We start from the raw sequence: 21,589 nt of genomic DNA, 5'->3' as shown, positions 1-21,589 counted from the left end.
CTCTAAAAGTCGTTTTTCTCTGCACGGGGGCAAATTCACACGTAGTCAACAACATGTGTCACTGAGGCATTCACACATTTCTACAATGACTGGGAAATCGATGTAGTTGCAATAAGGGAATGTTGGATGAACTGAACAGGCTCATCAAAAGCTGTGAATGTGAGGTATGAAGGCGCCCATCTCCAAAAAGAAAGCAAAACAAGTTTGACCAAAAAGCACTCCTCACAAACACAATAGCACACTTTCATTTCCCACCCTCAAACCAACCACCACTTCTGTTTGAAACATACATCTGGACTGAAGCAGGTGGAGTGGATGGGTGGAAGAAGGAGGAGTGACAAGTGTAGATATGACTAAGGTCATACTAGAAGACTGTTCAAACAAAGATCAGGTGTCACACTCATGAAGGCGAGAGATCGCACACTGCCCAATTCTGTCATTCAAACATTTCCCCGTTCGTCCAGAACATTGTTCAAAAACACCAGTCATAATAACAGTCTATCACCAAAATAGGCGGGGGGGTGGATTAGCACTTTAAAAACCCACCTACACATGTCCAAACACACGCATACCAGCAACAACAAACCTGAATACATAGAGGAGAGAGAACACTAGACAGAGGAAAATGGAGATGGGGTGAGACCGGGTGAGACAGGTGGGTCAGATGGGTAGGGCTGCCGCGGTTACCGCATTACCACGGTAACGTAAATGACTTCACGCTCACTGCCGAGTCGAGCTGATCAGTTTCACTGAACGCAAATGAGCAGAGGCACAGAAGATTATTCATTCGAATTAGCGACTCGCTAATACAAGCTAATATGTACTGATGGGGAAAAGAAGCGCAAATGTCTCTCCAGTGGATCTGGACGTGTTGGTGGCAGAGAGAAAACCCTAAAGAGCCGCAAGAGATGTTTTACCCATTATGTAAAAAGTCAAAAGCTGGAATGCCATGAAGTGAACGCAGTTGGACAGCGCAAGCGAGATTTCGTGGACGTAAAAAACCACTGGGATGATATGAGGAGGTGAAGCAAAAATGTTTACGATAAATAAAACCAAAGCTTGATTTTCATCGAGGCAGTGTCGTGGAGATATTGGCTCATGATTGCAGAGAAAAGTGTGCAAATTTTCTTTGTTTATATCTAGGTAATAGTCTGAATGTTGTCTGCCAATTAGGCTTAAATTTGGACATGTTTAAGTCAGCATACGCCTTTAAACCCTGCCATCATGACGTCCTGCTATGCTGTGTAGATCAGAGGTTCTCAAATGTTTTTCAGCCAAGGACCGCTTACAAGATAGAAAATATACCGGGGACCCCCTCATTCTGATTTGTGATTTTGGGCTAAGCTTAATTGTTTCCACGGTAACGTGCTTGCCTTTTAAATTGATAGGTTTGTTAGATTAGAATATAATCCATGAACCATTTTAGATTTAAAGCATAAAGTATTTTCATTGAACTATGAAGCTTTTGCAAAAAAAAGAAGTTTAAATTTTTATTTTCCTGAAAACTTTTCGCGGACCCCCTGGCAAAGTGCCACGGACCCCCATTTGAGAACCACTGGTGTAGATGATCGAGCCACTTCCAGCCGCTTCCAGAGAGCCATCCTATATGCGCAAAAAATGAGAAGACATGCCTTTTCTAGGTCTTAAATTCCTTCTGAGGTTTAAATTTCATTTGTTTTTATGATGGTTTGAATGGCTTCACTAATTTGCGTGGTAAGGGGAAACAAATCAATAGGGGTGGGCAGCTCTACAGATGGGTGGGCGGGGCTTACCATCCTGCGCGAGTCTGGCTTGACTGCCTGCAGCTGCTCAAACTCCTCGATCTTGCTCTGATCCACGTCGCCCTTCAGCTCCCAGGTGCTGTCCTCGTAGGGCAGGGAGCACCACTTCACCAGGTAGTAGACCACCTCCTGCAACAGCCAGAAGAACGTTAGAGCACCACTTCACCAGGTAGTACACACCACCTCCTGCAACAGCCAGAAGAGCGCTAGAGCACCACTTCACCAGGTAGTAGACCACCTCCTGCAACAGCCAGAAGAGCGTTAGAGCACCACTTCACCAGGTAGTACACACCACCTCCTGCAACAGCCAGAAGAACGTTAGAGCACCACTTCACCAGGTAGTACACACCACCTCCTGCAACAGCCAGAAGAGCGTTAGAGCACCACTTCACCAGGTAGTAGACCACCTCCTGCAACAGCCAGAAGAGCGTTAGAGCACCACTTCACCAGGTAGTACACACCACCTCCTGCAACAGCCAAAAGAACGTTAGAGCACCACTTCACCAGGTCGTACACACCACCTCCTGCAACAGCCAGAAGAGCGTTAGAGCACCACTTCAGCAGGTAGTAGACCACCTCCTGCAACAGCCAGAAGAGCGTTAGAGCACCACTTCACCAGGTAGTAGACCACCTCCTGCAACAGCCAGAAGAGCGTTAGAGCACCACTTCACCAGGTAGTACACACCACCTCCTGCAACAGCCAAAAGAACGTTAGAGCACCACTTCACCAGGTAGTACACACCACCTCCTGCAACAGCCAGAAGAGCGTTAGAGCACCACTTCACCAGGTAGTACACACCACCTCCTGCAACAGCCAGAAGAACGTTAGAGCACCACTTCACCAGGTCGTACACCACCTCATGCAACAGCCAGAAGAGCGTTAGAGCACCACTTCACCAGGTAGTACACACCACCTCCTGCAACAGCCAGAAGAACGTCAGAGCTGCAGAAGACGAGAGCCTGGCCAGCCTCCCAGACTCTGCTCTGATAATATTAACAAAGGCTGCAAGGAAGCCCATTAGGATGGCCTTGGGCGCTTTTGTACTCCGAAGAAGAAACGGTGAGAGAGTGGAGGAGAATACACTGAAAGGAACAAAACTCACAGCCGCCACAAAGGAGAGAAACCCCGGGCCTTGTGCTGAAAATAAATACACACACGTGTGCACGTGTGTGACTCGCGGGTGTGATTAACTGAACGAAAGTGGATTGTCCTCACCTCTCCTGTGTCCTTGTCCTCACAATAGGACACCTCCAGTACTCGGTCTACCTCGACATAGTCGGGGTTAAAGGGATCCTCTTCCGTCTAAGAGCGAGAGAGAGAGAGAGAGAGAGAGGCAGAGAAGAATGAGTCAATCAGAGAGGAGAGAGAGAGGCCAGAGAGAGAGAGGACAGAGAGAGAGAGAGAGAGAGAGAGAGAGAGAGAGAGAATTAAGCTAACTACCCACACACCATCTGGAATATGAGCCAAGCATAACTATTCTGCATTGACTGTGTAAAAAGGTTCAACTATATACATACAGGGATGTGCATGCCCACGCAAAAATACATTAAACGTCCATAAACACGCACAATATTTATATTTTATGCATGCTTGTGCACACATCCTCACAGACACACTGTACACGAATGCAAACACACACACACACACACACACACACACGCAAACACCTTCCCTAACACACCAAACGAGATACAAGAGATTCTTCTTCTGCGCACACTGCCACACAGCCTTACATCTGCGAAGAAGAGCGCCCTCTGTGCTTGTTTAATCTTGAAGCGTTTGATCTTCTGCTGAATCCTCTTGTCTTTCTCCAGCTGCTGCTCCGTGGCCCACTCGCAGTGCAGGTAGGAGCTGTGACACACAGTGTGACACACACACACACGCGCACACACACACACACACACACACACACACGCACACACACAAAACAAACACACACAATCAGGGTGTGATGAGAAACCCTGTCAGAACAGTGTCTGCGGCAACTACTTGCCGGAGTCAGCAGGGGCAGATGTGGCCTCGGAGATAGAGGTCTTTCCCCACTACACGCCATCTCTGGGCAGCACTAGGAGCGCAAACCCCTCACCACACTTTCAGCCACCGGATCAGCCAATGAGGGACTGTATGCTATTTATACAGTCACTAATCACTTGTGAAGCACATAAACTTGGATGTTTTCAGTGGCAGCCTGAAAACATAATGAAAACGTAATCTGGGTTGATGACAGATTACCTGTCAGTCGAAAAGTAATTATTTTCCGGGAGGCTGGTTGGTTCATAAATCCTGACTCCCAAAACTCTCAGAATGATAATTTGCCGTGGAAAGCTGCAGGAATTTTTTAATAATGTCAAGAAGTTAAAAGGTGGTGAAATTAAATCATTTTTCATATTAAATATGTCATGATTACATACTTGTAATCATCAGTGGAAGGTGCCCAATAGATGCTCAAAATGCACAAAACTGTGCTGGAAAGAAAGGCTAATCACATATATGTAGGTTTGGGTTTCAATCTGAACTATTTCAATCTAACAAGAACAAACAAAAAATACTACTACAGATTACACACTTACAACCGATTAATACATTTTTCAAACTGAGATTTTATACAACTGGCAATTTCAATCAAGCTATCTCATTGGCCAAGTTCTGACCACGCTGATCACATGGCAGCATGGCCAGACTTAGCTGAGCACCTATTGTAGCTGAGCAGCTGCATCACCAACCGATTCAGAACTGTGAACTTACTAGTTTTTGTATTTGACAAACAACTCCTCCACCTCAACCACCACTCCTGGAGAGACCTATAGAGAGGAATACAAATAAGAGAAATATACAATAAGTTAGGGGAAAAAAGTGAACGCAGATTTCAGTCAAATCACCTATCTATTACAGAGGTTGATAACTGTAAGCAGGGCCAGGAGCCAGGGCTGCACAAGTACATGTTCATCATGTTCTGTCACTTCATTCAGAACTCCTGTTGCAGTTGAACAAGGTCCATGTATTTCCGAAACAATACCGTGGATTGATAACAGGCGCTAGGGGACCCAAGTGTCATGAAACTAACTCAACACAAACGATCGTGTGAAAGAAAAACAAACTCTAAAACAACTCTAAGCGTGGGTGTGATTAGGTGGAAGACAAAAAACACAAAAAAAACCTACAACAATAAAAGAGACCCTACCTCCTTCTTGGCGATGCGGGATGACATGATTTTGTCAACAACAGAAGCATCCTCCTCGCTGGGATTCTCCTGCAGACACAGTGAACATGAGCCATTTATTTCTGATTTATTACTTATTTCATAGCCTCCCAAAGGAGACAATTTTGCCCAACGGCACTTCACAGACGAATGCACCGGAGTTCAGGAAAAGGTCTTAAAACTGCATAGACCAAAGATATGCATGTACATTTATGGCAGAGCTCTCTTCACCATACTTCCCATTTCTCTGCTGTTACAGCCAAATGTTCAATAGAGAGACAAAGTGGAACGTCACTTCCTGCTTCAGCACTGTACCAGAGATTTTCATCCGCCATTTATTTTCCCATAGACAGTTCCTAAAATGCTTATAAAAATAGTTTTACTTGTTCAAACCAAACGGTTCAGATATATTTAGAAACAGGAGAGATTGCATAACATTTCACTCAGACCAAAATGTAAGAAGGTTTTGGTCGAAGTGAAATGTTCTATGGTCTCTTCCGATTCTAAATATAGCTGAACCGTTTGGTTTGACCAAGTAAAACTATTTTTATAAGCATTTTACAAAATGTCTATGGGAAAATAAATTGCGGAAGAAAATCTCTGGTACAGTGCTGAAGCAGGAAGTGACGTTCACTTTGCCTCTCTATAAGTCTCTCAGCATACTAGCAGGGTTCGTGGTTCATTTTCAGTGCAAACACACCATCCTTTGAGAGGTTACAGTGGTGAAATGCAGGCTGTATTGTGCTTAAAGATACATGTGTGCAGAAAGGACAATTTAGCCTGAAAGAATTCAGGGAAACATTAACGTTTGATTTTTAATTGCCTGTATGGACATTTTGAGAAAAGGCCTTTGGGCTTCCTTGGGGCAAACTGTATATAATTTCACAATAAAACATTTCGTATTAACATCTGGAGAGTTCATGGACTGTTGGGATAAACAAACATACTGTATCCTGGAGTTTCATACTGTAATAGCTGTTCATACACAGCAGGAAATCTAATCTAAATATTGTTTCAATAAAAAAAGAGTTCTTGCTCAAATACATTGGTAAATATTGCAAAAACACAGATAATTCTAGCCCCAAACATAACTATTTCATAAGCGAAGCTCTCAGAATGAATCATAACTTCAAGAGTAATCCATAACTCGCTACAGGATGCTTTCCGGTATTTTGTAGGAGTCACTGTCAGTAAAATGGTGGATATCGCATTTTAGATTGAAAAACGTCATGTTTTACAGCAGCTACAGGGTCTGATAGGCAGAATAAAAAGGTCATGTCTTACAGCAGCTACAGGGTCTGATAGGCAGAATAAAAAGGTAATGTCTTACAGCAGCTACAGGGGATCAGAGGCAGAACTACTTACTACAAAGAGCTGCACTGCCGGCTCCTTGCGCGCTGCAGGCGTGGCCTTCTTGGCCTTAACGAGAACCTTGACCTCGTCGTCTGACAGCCGGGCCTCCAGCTCCTCGGCGTACTTCTTCCTCTTCACCTGACGGTTCGATCGCCTCTTCTAGAAGAGCGACACACAGAGGGAGAAAAGCTTCATACAAACGCTTCACTTCTTCTTGATTCCTTAAGAAAATATGAGTGACAGGAGGAAAATTGCATCCATAATCTTAATAAATTGGATAATAATATAAAGCAGTTTTAGCATTTGATGACAAATGAGATCAAGATTTGATTTTTTACGAATTTGAACTTTGGCTTGGATTTGGTCAGAAGCAAAAAAAAAAATGTGACAGAGCTTTTTTTGTAAATTGTTGATGTTTGCATCAGTATAGAATGGTGAAATGATTCCTGTGAGTGTATTAGTACTTTTGGAAGATTTTCAGCACATTTTAACAATACCGTGATAATACTGATCACCGTGATCCTTTTGGTCACTATAATCGCGATATGAAATTTTCATATTGTTCCATCTCTAATGATGATGATGATGTCCCATAGGTTCTCAACAGGTGTCATCCGCTCAAGGGTCACGAACCCATAACACCAACACATAAATGACCCGATGACATTTAAATGACCCAAGTAAAGGAACTCAAGAAACACCGAGCAGCACCATCAAGTCAGACAAAACAAAAACAATAAAACATAAATGGACCTGCAGAGTGCTTCCCCAAACCCGCCTCTTTCTCTCCCTTCCTGTCGGGTCTGCATAATTATCACATGCGTGGGCGGCTGCTTCCTGCATCAATACACAAGCCCCTCCTAATGATAATATGTAGTTAATTAGGAATAAATGCCACTGAGCTGAAGTTAATTAGGTGTGGAGGAGAGAGTATCCCCGTGGAGATACCACTCAGATCCCCCAACCCGAGCTGACCACAAGCAGACAAGGAAGGCCCCGCCGCACGGCTCCACAATGGGACCCAGGCCCCCGAGGCGCCGCTGCTTGCTTTCCTCCCAGCTGTCGGACGCGCCATTTTTGACTTCTTCCACGGGATCATCCTTAAATGAGTCATCAACACACTGTTTTAATTAAGGCCGAGGGTGCCATTTAACGAGCCTAATTATATCCCTGCCAGGCAACGCGTCCGGACAGCGAGCGAGCAGACACAGAGAGACGGAAGGGGGGTTAGGGGGGGAGACAGAGTGACACTGTTCATTCCCATTCTTCCACACGTGTCAATCTCTCAACATGGCAGATATGTCTTCATCTTTAGCAGCGGGCACCGGGCTGTGAGCTGGGCCTATTACTTTTTCCCCACAAATAGCTTTGGATGAAATCATAAAGCAGGAAAATCAGTTTGAAACAGTCAGATAAAGAAGAAACCCAGCTGTCGCCTGCTGTCGCCTGATCACAGTGTACAAACTGGATCCCAGTGTAGAAACTGGATTACAGTGTACAAACTGGATTACAGTGTACAAACTGGATCCCAGTGTACAAACTGGATTACAGTGTACAAACTGGATCCCAGTGTAGAAACTGGATCACAGTGTACAAACTGGATCACAGTGTACAAACTGTATCACGGTGTACAAACTGGATCACAGTGTACAAACTGGATCACAGTGTACAAACTGTATCAGTGTACAAACTGGATCACAGTGTACAAACTGGATCACAGTGTACAAACTGTATCAGTGTACAAACTGGATCACAGTGTACAAACTGGATCACAGTGTACAAACTGTATCAGTGTACAAACTGGTTCACATTGTAGAAACTGGATCACAGTGTAGAAACTGGATTACAGTGTACAAACTGGATCACAGTGTAGAAACTGGATCACGGTGTACAAACTGGATCACAGTGTAGAAACTGGATCACAGTGTACAAACTGGATCACAGTGTACAAATTGGATCACAGTGTACAAACTGGATCAGTGTACAAACTGGTTCACAGTGTACAAACTGGTTCACAGTGTACAAACTGGATCACATTGTAGAAACTGGATCACAGTGTACAAACTGGATCACAGTGTACAAACTGGATCACAGTGTACAAACTGGATTACAGTGTACAAACTGGATGTACAAACTGGATCACAGTGTACAAACTGGATCCCAGTGTAGAAACTGGATTACAGTGTAGAAACTGGATTACAGTGTAGAAACTGGATTACAGTGTAGAAACTGGATCACAGTGTACAAACTGGATCACAGTGTACAAACTGGATCACAGTGTACAAACTGGATCACAGTGTACAAACTGGATCACAGTGTACAAACTGGATGTACAAACTGGATTACAGTGTACAAACTGGATTACAGTGTACAAACTGGATCACAGTGTACAAACTGGATCACAGTGTACAAACTGGATCACAGTGTACAAACTGGATCACAGTGTACAAACTGGTTCACAGTGTGCAAATAAACAGCTTCATTCATATTAGCTGCTGTAACTAGATGGCTGCTGTCTTGGCCCGCTCTCCCTTGTAAAATAAAGCCTTGATCTTAGTGCAACAAAGGTTGATGAAGGTTAAAGATGCAATCAGTAATGTTTTTACTGTCGCATAGCACGAAATTAGCATAATAGCGTTGGGTGTTTGATAGGGCAATTGCTCAATATCAATGGCACAATGATCATTTATATGAATGTTACATTTTCACTAGATGTTTCTTCTGTTCCAAGCTCACTCATTTGTGAGCTTGGAATTAAAAGGTTCTAGTACAGTTCTGAGAAATTGAGAATCAAAGTTTGACTTCCCACGTTCCCAGCTGATCAAACTGTTTGTGATCAAACTGGTCGTGAAATCTATCTGTATAGCTCAACAAAGACTGCACCCCCATATCATTTAGTTGAAATACAGAATATGAAAATCGTGGGAGAATTAGAAATTGGACATTTAAAAGGGCCCAAACAGAAGCAGAACCTTATCATTCTGTAAAGTCAGTGTGGGTGTGATTCTATAAGGCTTCAAAGGGAAACCCAGTTTCAATGGAAAACTGAATAAATATGATTTACATGAGTCCTGATAATTACAATGTGAATGTCCATCCAAACTGGAAGATATTCCCCTTGAACAGATTTTTACAACTCATTTCATCATAATAACCCACAACATTTTGAACATTACCGTAAGTTGAAAACAATGTCATAACATAATTTAGCCTTTATAAATCGAGTGATGAAGTGATGTGCTTCTATTTTATGTTTTGCTGCGGGTTACTTATGTTAAAGTAAGATGAAGTTAATCCCATTTTCTACGCATATTTTTGTAGTGCTCCTTATTCACTGTGGTTTGCATCTCAAACGTATTTTACGAGGATGTGTTGGACAACCCTCTTCCTGTCCTTTCTTCTCCCTTGACACCCAACCCTCGTCATCATCTGTTCCTGCTTTGTTTCCTCCCTTTCCTTTCCTAGTGATGTGGCTGCTGTTCTCTGTCCCACTTCTCTCTGCTGCTCGGTGTTTCTGCTGCTCTCAATCTGTCATTGGAAATAATAATTGAACATACTGTGTGTGTATATACGCTAAGCTACACAGTATGGTTAAACCCACCTTTGGCGCTACACACTGTTCTAATAGGAAAATTCATTCAAAATCCAACCGGCTAACTCGGTGTGTCCCAAGAGCTTTAGCACATGATATAAACCAAGAGGGGCAGGACAGGATGATATTACATCCACATACTATAGAATCCACCTGAAGATAAAGACACTCTTGCCCGTCTGATGCTAGGCTCTGTAGCTAGTGTTAGCCTATCAGAAAAGCTAACGATTTTGTTGGTAAACCTGCAATTAGCCTCCATTAAACCTAAAATCGAAGTTTTTCATTCGTTAATATTGTTAGAAATGTTAAGCTAAAGTTAACATAATAAACTCTAAGAATGTTGATTTTCTATGGCTTGGGTGCCATTGTTACTACCCTTTCTGGCTACATTCGCTAGCCGCTGGTGAGTCATCGCTGACAGACAAGGTCGAATTTGATTGGTCGCTACTGAAAACACTGACGTTTCTGATTACACGGGAAATCGAACCTTAGCAGCACTAAGCTGAAATATTCTTCCTAAGACACAGCTTTCTATCTTCTAACATAATTGTAATGCTGCTGTCATTCTCACTGTTCTAGTGTCACAGCCAGAGTTTCTCAACAAATCCGGCACATTGACAGTTGGTTTATATTTTCCCCTTCCCCCAAAAGGTTCTTAAAAAAAAATCGCACGAGCATAAAGAAACATTCAAATATTGAGAAAATGTAGAAAACGTACAAGTCAAAGCTCAAGCGTTAGCTCGCTTCCTTGTCTCTAAAATGCTAACAGGTAGCGGTGTTGACATATCGATGTTATTGGAATTCCTCGCTCAGCCGATAGCGGTCGATAAGTTATAGATGACTTAATGGCACAAGCAGTCCTTGTGAAACATGCTGCCTATAAGGAGCAAACTGTTTTCCTGGCAGAGAATACAGATAATAAATCTTAATTTATTACAACAGTCAGTGACATGTGCTTAAGGGGAAAATATAAACCAAACTGTCATGTGCTGGATTTTGTTGAGAAACACTGGCTGTGACACTACAACAGCGAGAATGACAGCAGTGTTACAATATCCAATTTTGCAACTTCACACTTACTTTTTAACAAGTATAATAATAAATAATAATAATAATGATAATAATAAATAATATTAATAAATACATAATAATAATATAACAAATAATGCCAAACATCTAAAGAGAGGTGTCACCGTTTTTTGTGCATGTGTGTGTGTGTGTGTGTGTGTGTGTGTGTGTGTGTGTGTGTGTGTGTGCGTGTGCGTGTGCGCATGCGTGCGTGCGTGTGTGTGCAGGTGCAGCTTGTTGATGCTACGGACCAAGATAATCCCTAGCCGCTGTCATTCAGCTCCATCATCGACGGAGATAAGAACGTGTGTACTTGAGACCGCCGCCCACTAAGTGACCTCCCGGTGAACCGTGCAGCCGAGCCTGAAGCTGAAGCTGTGTGAAAGGCTTTCCTCTGGGCTGAGCGTGAGCGCGGTGTGAACGGTCAGACGGAGGACACCGCTTCACTCAGAGGAGCCTTGAAACGGAACGGGCAAGGAGAGACACACCACACTCTGTCCGTTCCCCCCTCTCTATTCATTCAGCAGAGGGTGGGCAACAACACGACTAACTACCACCTCTGGAGAAGATGGGAAATGAAGATGACAGCATACAGCTATGTTCCCCTCTGAAGTTAAGTGTAGTCTTAACACAAGCTACAAGTGCTCCAAGCACCACAGTTGCATACAAAAACACAGAGGACACATACAGAGGTGTCACTGTTGGTGTGAAGTGTGTGACACCACATACTTCACACATCTCCACTGGCTCCCAATCATATAATACAGGATTCACTTCAAAATATGACTCATCACCTTCAAAGCCCTCGACAACCTCCCCCGCCTACCTCTCCGACCTCCTTCGCCACCACACGCCTACCCGCCACCTCAGGTCCGCAGACGCTAACCTCCTCCAAACCAATCAAAACTAAGCTCCGGACCTGCTGGCGACAGGGCGTTCGCCGCAGCCGCCCCCCCACCCTCTGGAACGCCCGCCCCCCAGCCATATCCGTCACGCAGACACTCTGTCCTCCTTCAAAAAAGCCCTCAAAACCCACCTCTTTACCCTTGCTTTCAACCCACGACGTTCTTTTCTCTCTCACCTTTTCATTTCTTCGTTATTTCTCTATTGAAGTTGTTCTATCTCGTAGTGTAAAGCGTCTTTGAGCACTAGGAAAAGCGCTATATAAATCTGATGTATTATTATTTTATTATGATTATTATTATAAGCCTGCGCTGAATAGCAACTTACAGTATGGTATATGTGTTTGTGTTGATTTGGGTTTTGTGTGTACGTGCTGCGGCTTACAGAGTCGGCATCTTTAGACGAGCGTCGAGGCGGAGGGTCATCGTCCGACTCCTCCGAAGACTCCGGCTTTCGCTTCTTCTTCTTCCCGATCTTGATGACAATTTTCCTGGAGGCGGAGAAGACAAATAGAGTGTGAACACAAGGGTCAAAAGGTCACGACTGAGTAATGAAACGCACAGCGGGAAAAGATACATCAAAACAAACTAATATTGTGGGAATAGGAGTCAGTTATAACTCGGAATCCAGGCCCGAAGTCCAGCATTTATAAACTGCACAATTGCAGAACAAACCTTTTACAGCCACAGACTAAACGCACTCACTCACGCAAACGCTGTCACTCACACAGACACCACATCAGTGCTCAAATGAACGAACAGCTCTGACAGTCACTTCAAAGTGGAGGGGAAAAATCCCTTCAATCACGTCAGTGTTTCAAGAGCGCCATACTCCAGCTCCACGGTACGCTTTTAACGACAAGAAGGAGAGACGGAAAATACTTATTACCCTCCTCTGTTCTCTCCACCAAAATGTAGCCATCATAGAAACCATGGCGTTCTGTTGAATAATTTACGTGTGATAATATAAATATTGCCCTTGTTGTGCAAAATAATTGACCTAAGGAAAGCGCGCACGGCATGCTGCACTGAATTCACATCCTCATTTCAAGGCAAATGAGCGTTCCGTCTCTTGTTAGTCTTGCTTCATATTTTAAAATGCTCTTGTTGCTGTGAAAGAGATGTCTTTTGTACATTTATGCAAAATGCTGTCCTTGAAGGAATACAGCATTGTCTTTTTTCCTCTTTGTTTTGTTTTTGGACTAAAACTGTAGCCATTTTGCTCCCTGTGCTTCTCATTCAGTGATGAAGAGACATCAGTAGCAGCTTTAGCTTAGCAACTCAACTCAGTTCAAATGGTTATTGTACTATGATTGAGGACGTGGTCTGCATATACAACACCAAACACAATGACCTCATCAGATAACGCACAAATGGCAACAAAGTGACAGTTCAAGGAAAGAGGGGAAGGCAACTGTCAATACAGTGCAGAATAGAATAGAAGCGATAAACGCTATACGTTGTACGGGCGTCCGGTAGCGGTAGATTCCCTGCCTACCAACACGAGGGTCGCAGGTTCGTACCCACGTGTTACCACCGGCTTGGTCAGGCGGGCATCCATACAGGCACGATTGGCTGTGCCTGAGAGTGGGAAGCCGGATTCGGGGTATGTGTCCTGGTCGCTGCACTAGCGCCTCCTCTGGTCGGTCGGGGCGCCTGGTCGGGGTGGAAGGGAACTGGTGGGAATAGCGTGATCCTCCCACGTGCTACGTCCTACTGGTGGTTGAAGTCTTTTTTTTTTTTCACCCTGTCGTGTCAGGTGAAAAGAAGTGGCTGGCTACTGCGCATGTGTCGGAGGAAGCATGGTGCTAGTCTCGGCTCTCCCCAGATGGGCAGAGGGTGGAGCAGCGACCGGGGCAGCCAATAGGGCAGCATGGGGATAAATTGGCCAAGAACAATTGGGGAGAAAATAGGGAAAAATCAGAAAAAAAAATAAAAAAAAATAAACGCTATAGATTGTGACATGCAAATTAAGCAATGTAAATGCTTAGGGGAGGAACTGTATCCTGGTTCTTTTATCCTCCTTGTGTGTGTTCAGTATGTGGTGTGCTACAGTACTGAGGCTATTTTGAGATTATGCTAAAATAGCTTGTACCATCCACTAAATATACAGCGTACTAATGCAATAGCATGCACTGTAGCAAGCTAAAAATACTGAGCATATGGAGGTGGTGCTGCCAGCAATGTTGTTGCTGCTGCACAATCAGTATGTTGATCAAGAGCTTATTTAGCAGAATGTCGGTCTGCTGGCTAGTATGAGAATGCAATGCAATTAAGCCCCAGGCCGTGGTATACCTCAGTTTATAAAACGGCTCTCTAAAATCAAGCAATCTGATTGGCTCACAGCTGTGGTTTATTTAGCATATAGAGACACTGTATGAAATAGGCCACGCCCATCACGGGGGAAAGGCTCCGTTCATTTCCACACACCAGCGTCATTTTCCTTGAATTAAACATAGCTAAAAGCTGTTGTGTGGTGGGGCTGCGCAGACAACAAATGTAAAAAATCGCCAGTTAAAGTTTTTTTGTACTCGTGAGGAAAACAAGGAAGCCATTGAAAATTGGCGAGAAGAAAAATGTGGATCTAGCTGTCAAGGAAGTAAGTTGGAGTGTTCATCTTCCGTATATACGATCTTTTTCTGCAACACGCAACCATGCACGTGACATAGGAGAACGCCAGGATTGGAGGGCGGCTTTCTGTTTTCCCCCGTCTTGGGCGTGGTTTCTGAACTATGACGCGTCACGCAGTGTCTCTATACAATAATATATATAACAATAATAATTTTCATATTTCCATACATAAAAGCAATAGATCACTTCAGACCGTAATATATGCTTAAATTATTATATCACACCTAAGGGTGTTTTCGCCCGACCCTTAGGTGTGGTATAATAATTATACACAAACAACACACAACCAATGTTAGAAAACGTGGTTCTACGTTCTGCGTGGGTGTGTTCCGGCCTACATATCCCAGCGATATGTTAATTTGTGAATAGCAACACACCGCACGAGTGCATATCAATGTGCATCTCAAGAGGTGAATTTGTTCAGCTCTTCAGCATCTCGAGAAGAGAACAGACGATACAGGAGGAAACTGCACGGCCCGTTCCTCTCTCGACTGGAGCTCAGAAAGCTTAGAGAGGATGGTCCTGTTTCTGCTTCAGAGCTGCTGCACCTCCAAAGCCCTCTAGAGCACAGATGGGAGCTGTGCATCTCCCCCATTAGGAAACCATGCAACAGATCCTGCTGCCGTGTGCCTGTGCTCCTCTCTGCACTCTGCATGCTAATGACGCAGGAAGCACAGCCAGGCGTAGCCAACCAAATTACAAAAGACGACTCCAAATGAGCTTTCTATTTTATTAAACCAGTATAACCAGTATAAGCAGGACATATACAGTAGCAACAGCTTGGGAGGGGCCGTTGTTTATCTACTCTCTCCACACACGAACATTTCTATGCCCCTTCCCCATAAATGATCACACGCTTCCTCTCCTCTCCTCCCCGGCTCTTTTAGAAGCCACAGACTCTGCTTTGGTGTGTGATGTTATTGAAAACGCGGCTCTCATACTCAGACACCGCGGCATCGTCTTTCTCTCACTCGCTAACAGGCTCGACGGCGTAGAACGAGCTCTCCGCCGCCTCCCCCCACAAAACACACACACACACACACACACACACACACACCACCTACTCTGCACACACACACTTCCTGCGTGTAACCCCACCCCCCGCTCCAGTGCACACGCCCACACAGACAGGATGTAGCATCACAGCGTTCGTCACAGTGAGGAGGATTGCCTTGGGGGGGTGTGCTTATACTAGTGGGGCTGAGACTGATAGAAACATGACAAGAGGATGAATGGAGGCTGCCACCACGCTAGACAGCACATCATCAGCCCGTTAGCCAGGAAGTCATTAGCCAGCAAACGACTGCATTTATATACAAGTTATTTTATCCAAAGCGTTTTACAACACATGTCTACATGCATGTACATTCGCCCACACATCCATACACCGGTGGCGGCAATCTACCACGCAGGGTGCTGCTGGCGCAACCATCGGGAGCAATTTGGGGTTCAGCATCTTGCCTGATTAGTGGGCGGCCCGCTCTACCTCCTGAGCCACAGTCGCCCATTAGCCAAGAAAGTCAGTCCGTTAGCCAGAAAGTCAGTTTATTAGGCAGAAAGTCAGTCCGTTAGCCAGAAAGTCAGTTTGTTAGCCAGAAAGTCAGTTTGTTAGCCAGAAAGTCAGTTTGTTAGCCAGAAAGTCAGCGTTAGCCAGAAAGTCAGTCCGTTAGCCAGGAAGTTAGTTTATTAGGCAGAAAGTCGGTGTTAGCCAGAAAGTCAGTCTGTTAGCCAGTAAGTCCGTTTATTAGACAGAAAGTCAGTTTGTTAGCCAACAGGTCAGCCTGTTAGCAGGCAAGTCAGTCTGTGAAACAGTAAATCACTCTGTTGGACAGCAAGTCAGTCACTCTGTTAGGCCCGGAACACACCGTCTACATGTGCATGACGGCTACTTGGCTGAACTGCTGCGGCTCGCACGTCTCTGTTGTGTCCACACAGACAGCGTTTCCGCTGCGGTGCTGCTGAACCACGCCGGAGCCCTGCCGGTACCGTTTAACAGGGTTACACTTGTTTCAATTCCTTGGGGGGGGGGGGGCATTTTGGAGATATGAGACTTTGAACGGACAGTAACGATAAGCTGCTTTATCTCATGTGACTAGTAGCCATGCTCTTCACTAATATCGCATTCAGGTGCTCCTCGGATATATGGGATTTACCAGGGGTGACGCGGTCGTTACGACAGGACCCCGTTCAAGTGCTCTTGGTCGGAAAGAGCAACAAACATGGACACTTCTCGTGGCTGCTGTTTCCTTACTAAAAGCAAGTAGTGGGTCATTATGGTATAGCTACATAGGCCATAATGTGCAACTACTAAAAATAAATGATGAGTATGAACAGAATCACAAAATATATAACTATTTACAGTCAATTGGTGCCACGGACTCCATACTTCCCGCCATTGTTGTAGTCCCGAATCCTCGTGCCACGTCACAACGTCGGAAACTCGTGTAGCATCCAAATCTCCGAAATTCCCACTGGTAAATAGGACAGTGACATGTGCTCACAACTCGTAAATCCGGTAAATCCGATATATCCGAGGAGCACATGAATGCGGCACAAGCCCTCGAGCACATTACTCACATAACATTATTAACGACGACACCGGTTCCCATTTGATTGCAATTTCTCCCTCTGGCAATGAGTCAACATATAGGCCTAACTGAAGGAACAAAAAACATGAGCGAAGCAAAGGCGTGTAGACTGTGAGGTAATTTGAATGAAAATAACACACACAAACACACACACACACACACACACACACACACACACACACACACACACACACCTCTATTGGAATATGTGCCTGGGGGGAGGGAGACAGCAGCGGATTCCTCCAGTAGCAGTGTGCTTCTGTGCTCCAGAGCTGGCCCTTCTCACTGGTGTCCCTGCCCCCCTCCTCCGGATGATATTACACTTCACAAATCCTCGTGACAATGACACTTTACGGTTGCCCAGGCGACGTGCCCCCTGGCAACGGTTGTGGTGGTGACATCACTTCCTGTGAATAATGTCACCAGAGCACGACCGCCGAGTACGCCGTTGAGTGGCTAAAGAACGTGCCAACCTACTGCGACACACTGAATGGGGGAGGAGGGGGGAGGGTGGGGAATCAACCAGCTGTTACACCCAGGGAAATAGTAAAAAAAAAAAAAAAAAAACATCATGGAGCAGCCTAGTGGGACAGAACACAATGTTCTCCCTGGTCCAAATAAAAGCTGGCTGGATACGGGCCATGCAGAACAGCAGTGTGACACCAGCAGGCAGCAGCTCAGCAGCTAACAGCATGTAGCAGGGCTAAAGCATCTCTCTGATCCCCGTACGGGAAACGCTGAGCCGTGAGCCAAGATACTTCAGGCTGAGAATTCTGCGTTAATGAATTCATGGTCTGAGCCAGAAGAGAGTGGGAACATTGCTGCTCTGCGTTAATGAATTCATGGTCTGAGCCAGAAGACAGTGGGAACATTGCTCAGTCTGCGTTAATGAATTCATCGTCTGAGCCAGAAGAGAGTGGGAACATTGCTGCTCTGCGTTAATGAATTCATGGTCTGAGCCAGAAGACAGTGGGAACATTGCTCAGTCTGCGTTAATGAATTCATCGTCTGAGCCAGGAGAGAGTGGGAACATCGCTGCTCTGTGTTAATGAATTCATGGTCTGAGCCAGAAGAGAGTGGGAACATTGCTCTGCGTTAATGAATTCATGGTCTGAGCCAGAAGACAGTGGGAACATTGCTCTGCGTTAATGAATTCATGGTCTGAGGCAGAAGACAGTGGGAACATTGCTCTGCGTTAATGAATTCATGGTCTGAGCCAGAAGAGAGTGGGAACATCGCTGCTCTGTGTTAATGAATTCATCGTCTGAGGCAGAAGACAGTGGGAACATTGCTCTGCGTTAATGAATTCATGGTCTGAGCCAGAAGAGAGTGGGAACATCGCTGCTCTGCGTTAATGAATTCATGGTCTGAGCCAGAAGAGAGTGGGAACATTGCTGCTCTGCGTTAATGAATTCATCGTCTGAGCCACAAGAGAGTGGGAACATTGCTCAGTCTGCGTTAATGAATTCATGGTCTGAGCCAGAAGACAGTGGGAACATTGCTGCTCTGCGTTAATGAATTCATGGTCTGAGGCAGAAGAGAGTGGGAACATTGCTGCTCTGCGTTAACGAATTCATCGTCTGAGCCAGAAGAGAGTGGGAACATTGCTGCTCTGCGTTAATTAATTCATCGTCTGAGCCAGAAGAGAGTGGGAACATTGCTGCTCTGCATTAATGAATTCATGGTCTGAGCCAGAAGAGAGTGGGAACATTGCTCCTCTGCGTTAATGAATTCATGGTCTGAGCCAGAAGAGAGTGGGAACATTGCTCCTCTGCGTTAATGAATTCATGGTCTGAGCCAGAAGAGAGTGGGAACATTGCTCCTCTGCGTTAATGAATTCATGGTCTGAGCCAGAAGAGAGTGGGAACATTGCTCCTCTGCGTTAATGAATTCATGGTCTGAGCCAGAAGAGAGTGGGAACATTGCTGCTCTGCGTTAACGAATTCATCGTCTGAGCCAGAAGAGAGTGGGAACATTGCTGCTCTGCGTCTACGCGAGCGTGGCGGGTACGAGAGCAACAGGGCATAATGCGATTTTGATAAGATGAACAAGGTTCTACAGAGACGTTCCGGCCGACAAATCATATTCTCCAGACACAAGGGAACATGCTTGTTTGGTACAGACAGTAAAAAATCACATCAGATTTTAATAAAAAATTTCAGTTAAATGAAATGCAAAAATGACCATTCCAACTAAAATCGTATTGCATAATGGCAATCGCAATATCTGGGTTAATATGATCTTTTTGGCATATTGTGCAGCCCTAACACAGCACCACATCATGGTGACGTTTATAGCCTGCCTCCAGCACGCAGTGGCTGTACGCAGGCCAGGCCCACCCATAGAGTTTACTAGCAACACTGCTAACACACTGGCTTTTAGCGGATAGCCTACACAAGCCAGTACACGCACATTAACTCAAATGACAGGGAGGGTGCTAACACTTTCAAATCAATGTCTGCCTCTGAAACCACAAAAGAAGGTCTCAAAGCTCCACATGTCCCCCATTCACCCTAATGCATAGTGCTGGTATAGACACTTGGCAGAACTTTAGTTCTGCCAAGTGTCTATACCAGCACCTATACCTATACCACCACCTATACCACCTATACCACCACGGGAGCGTACCTATGTTCCCCGGGTCCTATGTTCCCCGTTTTTGTGGGACCAAACCTAACCTCCCCCAGACCCTAACCCAAAACCTAACCTCTCCCACCCCCCACGCCTAAACCTAACCTCCCCCAGACCCTAACCCAAAACCTAACCTCTCCCAGGGAACATAGCGGGGTTCTATGTTCCCCGGTCCCACAAAAACAGATAGGACCCGGGGAACATAGGACCCGGGGAACATAGGGATGACCCCAACACCACACCATAGCACCCATCCTCAACGCCTTGTTGGAAGAACACACACAAGTTGGTTGAAGAAGGCGAGCACCTTGTCGTTATAGAGGTACGATGGTGAACCTAAACACATGAAAAACTCAAGACACCCATTTCATTTTGCTTTTCACAAAGTGTTATCTGTTGTGCGATAAGATATATGCTTGACCTCAGTATTACCAATCTTGCTAGCTAGGCTAGGCTAGGTAACACTAGGTAAATCAACAGCAGTGCATACAAACTAGTGCTGCATCTCCTGCATGCTAAGCAATGAACAGTACAAGCTGTTATGTATCCTAGCAATCAAGATGGTTCTTTCTCTAAAGTTTGAGCAGGATTTCTTGTTGACTTTTTACTTTTAGAGCAAGCCATACTGTATATTTGGAAAGCTATATCTAGTCGGAATTACCTTCCAGATATGAAATGATCTGACTGGACCCTATACTGACTGCTGTCTGGCTTGCTCGCCTTTGCGATTGATTGAGGCTATTCCATACGTCTTGACTTTTCTTTCTCTTTTTTTCAATCTTTGTTTAGTGGATTTTCAGAGCAAACAATTCACAATTGCGATGAGTTACAGGCTGAGGCAACCTTATTCCATATGAAATCGAGATAAAATACAGAGCTTGAAAGACATAATTTTATATTCATTTATATGAATATCATTTAATGTGAATACAATTTGGAATTATGCTTGAACATAGAAGCCTTTAGCAGGGTCATCTTGCCCTTTTTCAGCAGAGCAAAGAGGGGCTTGTCGCTGCTGCTTCAGTCCTAATAGAGTACTGCAGGGACCCGATTAAGTCAAGCAATCAGCAAAATGCCAGCGTCTCATTCATTCAATGCAGGATTCAGGAAGTAAACAAGGTGCTCTGTAGCTCTCACTCCTTAATGAAGCTTTGGCATCGTGTGTTTCAGCAAAACATCAGCACCGTCGTGGTTCTGTTAGGAAGCATGACGTCAGTTGATGCTTGCTTTATTTTTTCCCTGTTAATCAAAGACAATAATCCCACAACAATCTATCTATTTTATTTTATATATTAATTACAGTGCGTCTGGACTTTTTTTAAATGATAATTGACGTTTCTCCTATCGGTTTTTGGAAGTCAATAAAATTATTGGTGTTCATTGGGGGGTTCTGAAATAACTCTGCCTCTATGCCCGAGAATCTTTTTTATATGCTTACATTTTTGATACAGGATCTAAAACAATGTTTTGTTTTTTTTATACCAGATGAAAACACATGATGCACTTTTGCATTTTTTGTTTCACATTTGTACAGTACATGCCTTTGTGATTTTTTTTAAAGAATTGTCACCACTCAAATGACACCAAAAATCAACTAAAGCAGAAAAAAATCTTAGTAAGAATCATAATCTCATTGTAAAAGTCAACAGATACCAATCGTCATCTTTCAATTCTCAACCCTACTGATGTCTATCTCCATCCTGAAGTCTACCTTCTCTCATTTAAAAAAAAATGTATTCATCAAGGCAGCATCTGCCCAGCATGCAAACTCTTCAGCGGCTCGCTCCTTCACATTCAAACAGTTAAGACACAGTTGCACCTGGGGATCGCCAACTGCCACTAA

General features: G+C 44.5%; 1 protein-coding gene across 4 annotated transcripts in view; it reads right to left on the bottom strand.

The window, feature by feature from the left end:
• chd9 (chromodomain helicase DNA binding protein 9) overlaps positions 1-21,589 on the bottom strand; it is a 120,186-nt gene that overhangs the window by 58,809 nt on the left and 39,788 nt on the right. For all 4 annotated transcript variants that reach the window (XM_083662377.1, XM_083662374.1, XM_083662375.1 and 1 more), the window contains exons 3-9: positions 12,282-12,387; positions 6,347-6,493; positions 4,964-5,032; positions 4,528-4,583; positions 3,516-3,633; positions 2,998-3,084; positions 1,773-1,910 (exon numbers count right to left, since the gene is read on the bottom strand). In XM_083662377.1, coding sequence (XP_083518503.1) covers positions 1,773-1,910; positions 2,998-3,084; positions 3,516-3,633; positions 4,528-4,583; positions 4,964-5,032; positions 6,347-6,493; positions 12,282-12,387 — 721 coding nt within the window. The remainder of the gene's footprint in view (positions 1-1,772; positions 1,911-2,997; positions 3,085-3,515; positions 3,634-4,527; positions 4,584-4,963; positions 5,033-6,346; positions 6,494-12,281; positions 12,388-21,589) is intronic.

Source organism: Poromitra crassiceps (genome assembly GCF_964638095.1).
Source record: "Poromitra crassiceps genome assembly, chromosome: 28".
NCBI lineage: Eukaryota > Metazoa > Chordata > Actinopteri > Beryciformes > Melamphaidae > Poromitra > Poromitra crassiceps.
The sequence above is the reverse complement of the archived record's forward strand: the minus strand, read 5'-3'. Positions and strand labels throughout refer to the sequence as shown.